Below are 10500 nucleotides of genomic sequence, written 5' to 3' on the forward strand. Positions count from 1 at the left end.
ACGTAACAAAATAAAAGTCCCAGTAAGGAAGGAACGATAAAATGACAATAATACAATAAGAGTCCTATGTGGGACAGGCACTAATAATTTAGGATTAGCTCCGATTAAACACACATTAAATCGAATAAAATAAAGTATAAACAAACTAACCAAAAACTTTGGCAGTTGTGTTATTATTTTTATGATGGTTAGTCAGAAGTATTTTCATTTATTGTAATTTAGTAATGATTTCAGGGTGTGTCGGGTGCATATCATCAACATGATAGCCTACTTACAGTATATGAGATAAGAAACAAACCTCGAGGTTTTTTGTTTTATTCAAAAACATCACAAACATTAAATCACTCCAAAATAATTGGATATACATCACAGCAGAGTCGCTCATATAATACAATATTCACAGTTATATTAATATAAAATCTATACAGCTGTTTTCTGCACTTCATTTGCTACTTCTGCTAAATGTTCTGGGAAACTGAGGCCTTTCTCCAGGGCGTAGGACCTCCAGCGCTCATCGTCCGCCTCGTGAGTGAGATACCGGTCCCCCATCCGCTGCTCGAACTCCCGCAGGTCACACCACATCTGGAAGTTCTGCAGCGGGACAAATACAGACAAGAGAGGCATACATGAACATACATGATCTGTCCATCCAGTGCACTGGAATGACTCTGCTAACGGTATTCACTGTTGCTTTAGTAAACGAAACATGCCAGTAAAATATAGTTTGGATTTGGTTGACCGACCTGAAACCAGGGATGACCCATGGCTTTGCCAACACTGAACCTGCGTCTCACCACCACCTGCAGCAGGTTATTGATCAGATTCACCGCTGAGAGAGAAAGAGAGAGAGAGAGAGAGAGAGGGAGAGAGAGAGGGAGAGGGAGAGAGAGAGAGAGAGAGAGAGAGAGAGAGAGAGAGAGAGAGAGAGAGAGAGAAAAGGGGTCACACTCGTGATCCTCTGCAGTCAAAACAGACGTGAGCATGACCATTTGTTAAAAATATTAATGTACTAATGTGTTATAACATTTATTCTTTAATATTTTGTATTTTGAGGGGATTTCATGGTGCTAGACAATATTCACCTCTAAACTAAGTACTGTTTATTTTATTAATACAGTGTTAAAAATAGAGCAAAGGCAAATCATATATAATACCAAATATATACAACAAGTAACAAAAGTTTGGAAACATTAAAATGTTTTAATGGTTTTGAAAGAAATCTCTCCTCTCACCAATGCTGCATTTATTTAATCAAAAATACAGTAAAATAATCGTTTTCTATTTTAATACATTTCAAAATGTGATTTATTCCTGTGGTCAAAGCTGAATTTGCTGCTCAAGAAACGTCTGTTATTAATATTATCAATGTTGAAAGCATTGCAATGATACCATTCAAGCATTTGTGGTAAGATTTAAAAAAAAAGGAGAGAAATATTAAATTGCATTTAATGGATCAGTAGTGGAAGACATTTATAATGTTACAACAATTTCAGTTTCAAAAAATGCTTTAATAAATAATAAATACTGTTGATGTAACTTTCTATTCATCAAAGAATCCAGAAAAAATGATCACCGTTTCCACAAAACATATGAAGCAGCTCGACTGTTTTCAACATTAATAATCATAAATGTTTCTCGAGCATCAAATCCTCATATGAGAATGATTTCTGAAGGATCATGTGACCCTGAAGACTGGAGTAATGATGCTGAAAATACAGGAATTAATTACATTTGATCATATATTCACATTGACAACAGTTATTTTAATTTGTAATAGTGATGGACAATTCGGCTCGTTTGACTCTCGTTTGGCTCTCAAACGGCTGTTTAAAAAATAAATGTTTTAACTATGACTTTGACTATGATAGGTGTGAAAACTATTCTAATTAAATTATTAAATGAAATCATACTGAATGTCTCACATTTTCTTTAAAAATGCATTGATTTGGTATGAAGAAAGAACAGGGGAGCGCGGGGTTAGTTGTAACACACATGGTTTAACACTTTCCACACATGCCAGGAGGACCAAACTTAGTGTGTTTACTAGTTGCCATATCAACACTACATAGAGAAAAAATTGCGCCATAATTAAAAAAATCTTTGGAAGATATCACAGAACATTTATCTAACCAAAGCAAAAGTAAATGTCTTACTTAGGCGTACATTAATTTTTCATCTCTGTTTTTGTGTTTATTTAAAATAAGACAGATCTGATATTATTGTAATCTTATATCTGTTATTAGTTGATATGGTTCTTTAATGCTGATCTAACAGCAGAAGAGCAGCGGTTAATCTCAGCTGAGTAGGCGGGGCATGTTGTCACACTGAGCCCCTATTAGAAATATGATATTATATTCTATACTTTTATGAATTAGGCTATATTGAGAAACCACGAGAATAATGTGAATAAAGACTGAGAGTTAATGTTCAGAAATGCTTAATTATTATTATTATGTTTTTAACGGTATAGCTGTATAGCTGTGTTTTGAGGTTTGTTTGTTGTCAAACTAAAAAATTAGTTTATTTTTAATAATTAAAAAATGCCATTATTTTATTTGAAAAAGTTAATAATTGTATTTTATTGACAAGATATTTTTTTGTTTATATCAGGTAACATTTTAAGCTGTCATTTGGTCATGTTATAATGTACTCCACCTGTGGGGCAGAGTTTCGAGGGGCTGATGCGGTTTCTTCTCTCAGTAATTATTTGTCCTGTTTTCGAGAAAACCCTCTCAGAGGGAACGGAGTAATTTCTATAGGCTATATTTTTAAAAATAGAGTCGGCTCTTCAGATATGCGAGGCAGCTCCCAACGTTCACCTAAGAGCCGGATCTTAGAGTCGGCTCATTCGCGAACAACCCATCACTAGTATTTGCTTCTTTTTTTTTGCTGTTTTTACTGCAATTTATATTAAATAAATGCAGCCTTGATGAGCAGAAGAGACTTCTTTCAAAAACATTAAACATTTTATTAAAAACTTTTATACAGGTACTGTATATAAAACTGTATATTAGTGCTGTCAAATCAGTTAATCATATATATATATATATATATATATATATATATGAGGGCTGTCGCTTTAATGCATTGATTTAATTAGTTCTGGGGGAAAAATAATGTGTTAAAATTCTGTCATCATTTACTCACCTACCCTCAGTTTATGTGTGTCTATGTTGAATCATAAAAACATTAATAACCCTATTTAATGCTTTTCTCATTTAACACAATAATGACTTTAAATGATTGATGTGCGATAAACTTGCAATCAATTAGATCGCCACATTGTGTACTTATGTGTGTGTGTGTGTGTGTGTGCGTGTGTGTGTGTGTATATACAGTATATGTGTGTGTGTGTGATGTATACACACACACACACACACACACACACATATATATTATATACAGTATTTACAAACTTATGTTAGATGTGATTAATCGCACATTTTTAAATGCATGAGAGTAAGTGATGCCAGCAGTTTTGGTGAACTGTGAGCGCTCCGGTTTCTCACCCTCCAGAGAGATGAGGGACCACGGCTGCCGCGGATACATGAAGGACGCGTTCGTGATCTGCTGAGTGATGTCCTCGTCCTCGTTGAAGGGGAACGTCCCACTCAGGCTGACGTATAAGATCACGCCCACGGCCCACATGTCCAGAGAGCGGTTGTAACCGTGACTCCGGATGACCTCGGGGGCCAGATACGCCGGGGTCCCGACGACAGAGCGCCGGAACGACTTCTCCCCGATGATGCGAGCGAAGCCAAAGTCACACAGTTTGACCTGAAACAGAGACCACTGTCATGGATTTGTGGATAGCAAATGATTACACATTCAGCAGACCCTTTTATGCAAAGCTGTTATAAAACAATATATGAATATGGGACACATGCAATTCTAGACTTTACTCTGGCTGTCAAAGCAACTGAAAATCACATATCAGAAAATCACGGTATCAGACCTGAGGAAATGGTTCAGGTGACGCCAGCAGCACGTTTTCTGGTTTCAGGTCACAGTGAGCGATGTGCCTCAGGTGCAGATACCTCAGAGCCTCCAGAACCTGCCGAGAACACATCAACAGGTCAGACGTTAACACTAGTGCTCGTGCAAACACACTTCACGAGTCGCCATTGTTTCACACTCTCAAAAATAAAGCTTCCAAAAGGGGTTCCCAGAACTTCCCAAACTATTTTCACCCTTTGAGCGAGCAGGTCTAAAAAAGGACCGTTATTTTCTTTTTTAACATTCTAAAAACCTTCTTCCACCATAAAGAACCTTTGGTGGAATGGGAAGATTCCATGGATGTTAAAGATTCTTAATGGAACCATTGATGCCAGTAAAGAACTGCTATTTTTAACCCTTGTAATGCCTTAAAGGGATCCTCTGGTGTTAAGACTTGTGTGGCTTAACATAAAATAAATGATGTCTCTTACTGAAATATGTAGTTGAAAACCCATGAAAGATCCACGTTATTCAAAACATCCTGTATATATTTGGACAATGGGCGGCGCAATTTTGTTTGCGTTCTAGGTGGATGACTAGATGAGTTGCACTCGGCAATCAACTGATGTTACCCGTAGCTATTCTTACCACAACACAACTCGAAAAATGTTTCAGAGTTAAACAAAACCAATCAACTGCTTTGTAATTGGCTGTCCGACTTCATGCACTCGTTTTCATCCCCTCCTTCAAGGGAACTGAATTACTAAAGTAGGGAATAGTGAATGAGGGTTTAGGGGGCGAACTCGGATACAGCCAGGGAGAGGGCCGGCCTGCCGAAACGGAACCAGGTGACAAATTAGACAAGTCAACTAGGGCTGCAACAAACGATTATTTTAATAATCGATTAATCTGTCGATTATTTCTTCGATTAATCGATGAATCGGATAAAAAAAAAAAAACCATTAATTTCCAATCCTTTATTTAAGAAAATAACTGACAGTGCAAATCCACAGTGCAAAAAATCTTCAGAAAGTGCACAGGTTGCTACAATAAATCTATAAATCTTTTTTTTTTTTATAAAGAAAAATACTAATCAGAAAACTCAACAGGATGTTAGAACTTGTTCTCTACACTACACTCAGACGCACACACTCACAAACAAAATGAATGGGTTTAGTTCAATTGTAATGCATTAAGAATTTCTCTAAAATGTCCAAACCCATTATATACTCCTGGAGAAAACATCTACTGTATTAACCCATTAATATGAATGATATTAAATCCAGACACAGATTTAACTGCTGTGACATATTAAAAAATATTACGTAACAATTAAATAAAACTAATCCTCCTAAAGAAGAACACAATGTCTTATTTTCAATGAATGATATGCATTCTTTATAACAACTTGCATACAACATTCCTTATAGATTAAATATGGATAAAATAATTTATGTATAATAAATATGATGAATCCTTAAATAAAGTGGTGATTTTCTCTGTCTTTTGTTGTTTGATTAATACCGTATTAAAGGGGTGGTAAACCACGATTTCACTATTCTAACTTTAGCTAGCGTGTAACGTTGCTGCTTGAGCATAAACAACATCTGCAAAGTTACAACGTTCAAAGTTTAAAGCAAAGGGAGATATTTGCTTTTAAAGAAATCCATTTCTAAGAACTACAGCAAACGGCCAGCAGGCGACTACAGACATTCCTCCAGGGCTGGTGACATCACCAGGCTCAATATTTACATAAACCCCTCCTCCGAGAATATTAAATAAGGGGGGGTGAGGCCATTTTGTATCGCGGCGCTGTTGTGGTATAGTTAGGCTGCTGGAGTGGTGTTGCTGCAATTAGGGTGACCACCATCAAACAAACCAAATGTGGGACGATTACTAAGTTTGTGTGGGACAATGTGGGACATGTTACCAACACTAAAGCATAACCTGAAACTGTTGTATAATCTTAAATTCAACATCACTGAGCCCAAAGGCAGCAGGCATCATGCAGATAACTACTTTTGAAACAGTTCTGACCAAGTGCAACTAAAATCCAACTAAATAAATAATGAAACAAATAAAACAACATTAAATTAGTTAATCTTGTATATTAGGCTAATTGATATATATATATATATATATATATATATATATATATATATATATTTCATTATTTATTTAAACGAATGGAAAACGAATGGATAGTTCTGTATATAAATGAATATATAAAAATAAATAAATAAATACAGTTCGGTATATAAATGAATATATATATACAGTGTATATATATATATATATATATATATATATATATATATATATATATATATATATATAGGCTATATATATATATATATATATATATGTATATATATATATAGGCTATATATATATATATATATGTATATATATATATATATATATATATATATATATATATATATATATATATATATATATATATATATATATATATATATATACACTGTATATATATATTCATTTATATACCGAACTGTATTTATTTATTTATTTTTATATATTCATTTATATACAGAACTATCCATTCGTTTTCTGACAGGGAACACATGGAACGAATCACTGCTCCACATTTTGATTGACAGCCGTCACAACCTACCAGTGACCGTGTTTACTCCTTTATTTTCAACCATTGGATATGGTTTAAAAAACGGCTTTTGTATTTGTGTAAGGCGGGATGTTACTTCTGACGAAGCGCTGTTAAATATAGGTGAAAAACGATGCCGCAAAAATAATAAATAAAATGCTTTCTTAAAAAGGCAAAAGAACGCATGCATGTTTTCTCAATATGATCATTAAAAATCAACAGACTGGTGAAAATGCGGGACATTTTCTCAATATGCGACATGCGGGACAAGGGGTGAAAATGCTGTGCGGTACAACGCAAAGCGGGACAGGTGGTCACCCTAGCTGCAATGCCGACGAAACGCTGTTATTTTCATCCGGATTGCAGGTCTGGGGTACTTGCTCTGTTCAGCCTTCCTTGTGGGACGGGGGTGCGTTGCAGAGCGTTTAACATACAGCATGTTATATGCACGTGTGTGTTTGAGATGGAGGGGAACAGGCGCGCGCGGGGCTCCCGCTGCACATTTCACGGAGGAAAACTTCCACAATGTTCGTGAGTTCAATACACGATTCGCACAACGTCAGCTGCGCGAGACAAACACGGCCAGTGTGAATCATGCACGACGCGCGCGCTGCACATTTCACGGAGGAAAACTTCCACACGACGCGACGCATGCGCGAGAATATGACGCAGATCCGGCGTTCGGACACATGACCCAGAAGCGATTTGTTTACAATCAGAGGAAGACGCGCGTATCTCAGCTGTTGGATTCTACACTGATCGTGCTTTAGGTCTCGGCGTAGTGCTCAAAATGGGGCTTAAGTGTGCATTTCATGGATTCCCGAACCCCGGCGCTACGTCATATTCTCGCGCATGCGTCGTGGAGGCACACACGGAAGACAAGAACAAGTTGGATAAAGGTGTTATTTTGATTTTTTTTTCGCGCACAAAAACTATTGTCATCGCATCTTAAAATTATTGTAGAGCCACTGTGGTGAGATGGACTTTGTAACGACGTTTTAAGTGCCTTTTATGCGTCTTGGGAGTGTAAATGTACTGAATGCCAATGGAGGCCTGTCTGAAGCCTTTCTCAGCCATCAGCTTTCAAACAAAATATCTTCATTTGTGTTCTGAATATGAACGGAGGTCTGACGGGTGTCGAACGACATGAGGGTGAGTAATTAATGACAGAATTTTCATTTTTGGGTGAACTAACCCTTTAACACCAGGGACCGGTGGAACATAAGCTTATAAAACAGTCAAAACTTCATATTTTTCAACTAAAACCTTATTGTATCTGATCAGTAACTTCTCATTAATGAGTGAATGCACAAACGTTTTAAAGTTTTGAATGTTACCATGTTTTTACTTCATTTCACCCCTTTTTCTTAATTAAAAAAATTGCGAAATTCTTAGAAATGTTACATTTTACAAGAAGAGCAAAAAAACAAGGTGAAGCAAGAAACTATATACAGTCAAAAAGTAATAATTCTCACACCATATATTAAATTATATAATTATATACACACCAATTATATAATGTTTGACTAGTGTGTGCAGGACACTATAGTTCATTTATGTAAGCGAGGACAGCAAAATAAAGTCAACTGTGACATATTATACACAATTCTCCATGCAGTGACTACCAGTTTTCAGAATTACCAAAATGATTCAGACACTTTGACCTGAGCATGTTTTGCTGAAGTGTTTTGTCTTGAATTGCTAATGCGACCTTTGACACCACAGACTGAACACAATGAAGCATTGCTTGTATCAAAGTTATCTGACATTATCAACATGAATTTGTTCTTTAACTCTGAGTTCTTGTCATATTTTATTACCATTTTCTAAACTAGTGAATAAACTGTGATCGTGTATGAAAATGTTGAAGGGGTCTGAATACATTTTGGATTGACTGTATTTATCAATATTTATGAGAAATATTCTTTGAATACATAATTATATTAAATTTATAAGAACATATAATATGAGAGTTAACACTATGATCTCCATTGACTCAATGGATTGAATTAAATAAATTTGTGCTTATAATTCATGACTGCCCAAAAACAAAAAGTTCACATAAAAATGTGTAATTACTTAGTTTAAATGGTTATATATTAAAAAAAATAATGATGTGTATTTGTCTTAACTCATATCCCATTAATTTTCATACTAAAAACGATGGATTTTGAAGAATTTTTGATGTACCTCTTCCAGGTCAAAACGAACCCGAATGCAATGGGAGGGCTAAGAGCGCATGAAGGAGATCTATAAGAAGGGGATTAATGTGCAATTCATGCTAAACATTGTTTTCAAACATTGATAATAATCATAAATGTGTCTTGAGCATCAAACCCTCATATCAGAGTGATTTGTGAAGGATCATGTGACACTGAAGACTGGAGGAATGATGATAAAGCTTTGATCACAGGAACACATTACACTTCACTAATATATTCACATAGAAAACAGTTGCATTATATTTTCTGTATTTTCTGATCAAATAAACGCAGCCTCGGTGAGCAGAAGAGAGTAAAATAACCTTCTGGCAACTTTCTGGAAATATTAGCTATTAATGTTATAAAAAAGTAAGACCTAAAAGACAGCTTAAGGAATTTTAACAATTGGTTCACCTCCCAAAAATGGGACTAAAGTGCGTTGAGTGTTTTGTTCATTACCTGAGTGACGAGGAAGCGTGCGGTGCGCTCAGGCAGGCGGCCGTTCTCGTGAGATAAAATGGACTCTAGCATGTCACTGTGGAGCTTCTCCATCACAACGAAAGTGTATTCCATCGTCTCAAACATGCCTTCTAAACAAATGACTCCTGGATGAGACAGTTTCTGTAACACACACACACACACACACGTCTGGGAGATATACCAACAACAAAAGCGACACACACACAACACAATTACAACCCCAAATCAGAAAAAGTTGGGACAGTATGGAAAATGCAAAAAAAAAAAAAAAAAGAAGTGATTTCTAAATTTACTTTGACTTGCATTTCATTGCAGGCAATATGAACACAAAATATTTCATGTTTTGTCTGGTCAACTTCATGTCATTTGTAAATATGCATCCTTTCCTGTCATTCAGACCTGCAACACATTTAAAAAAAAGTTGGGACAGTAAAGCATTTACCACTTTGTAATGTTGCCATTCCTTTTCACAACACTTAAAAGACATTTAGGGACTGAAGACACCAAGTGATGAAGTGTTTCAGGTGTAATTTTGTCCCATTCTTCCTGCAAACAAGTCTTAAGGTGGGCAACAGTACGGGGTCTTCGTTGTCACACATTCTCTATTGGAGACAGGTCGGGACTGCAGGCAGACCAGTCAAGTACCCGTACCCTCTTCCTCCACAGCCAGGACTTTGTAATGTGTGCAGAATGTGGTTTTGCATTGTCTTGTTGAAATATGCATGGACGTCCCTGGAAAAGATGTCTTCTTGAAGGCAGCATATTATGCTCCAAAATCTCTATGTACTTTTCAGCATTAATGGTGCCTTCACAGAAGTGCAAGTTACCTTTGCCAAGGGCACTGACACACCCCCATACCATGACAGACCCTGGCTTTTGGACTTGTTGCTGGTAACAGTCTGGATGATCCTTTTCTTCTTTGGTCCGGAGCACACGGCGTCCATTCCTCCCAAAAAATACCTAAAATACTGATTCATCTGACCACAGTACACGTTTCCACTGTGTGATGGTCCATCCCAGATGCCTCCGAGCCCAGAGAAGTCGACGGCGCTTCTGGACACTGTTAACATAGGGCTTCCTTTTGGCACAGTACAGTTTTAACTGGCATTTGTGGATGTAACTGCGTATTGTGGTACTTGACAAAGGTTTGCCAAAGTAGTCCTGAGCCCATGTGGTGATATCGCTTCTAGATGAATGACGATTCTTGATGCAGTGCCGCCTGAGGGATCGGAGATCACGGTTGTTCAGCTTAGGCTT

At 36.6% G+C, this 10500-nt stretch overlaps 1 protein-coding gene across 1 annotated transcript in view; it reads right to left on the minus strand.

Moving 5' to 3' along the window:
- Positions 1 to 300: 300 nt before the first annotated feature.
- The window catches only part of prkd4 (protein kinase D4), a 30204-nt gene continuing 20004 nt past the window's right edge, over positions 301 to 10500 (minus strand). The window contains exons 14-18 of the mRNA XM_079837897.1: positions 9223 to 9384; positions 3956 to 4054; positions 3510 to 3777; positions 744 to 829; positions 301 to 591 (exon numbers count right to left, since the gene is read on the minus strand). Of these exons, the coding sequence (XP_079694023.1) occupies positions 421 to 591; positions 744 to 829; positions 3510 to 3777; positions 3956 to 4054; positions 9223 to 9384 (786 nt within the window). The 3' untranslated portion in view covers positions 301 to 420. The remainder of the gene's footprint in view (positions 592 to 743; positions 830 to 3509; positions 3778 to 3955; positions 4055 to 9222; positions 9385 to 10500) is intronic.

This window comes from Gobio gobio (assembly GCF_949357685.1).
Source record: "Gobio gobio genome assembly, chromosome: 2".
Lineage (NCBI taxonomy): Eukaryota > Metazoa > Chordata > Actinopteri > Cypriniformes > Gobionidae > Gobio > Gobio gobio.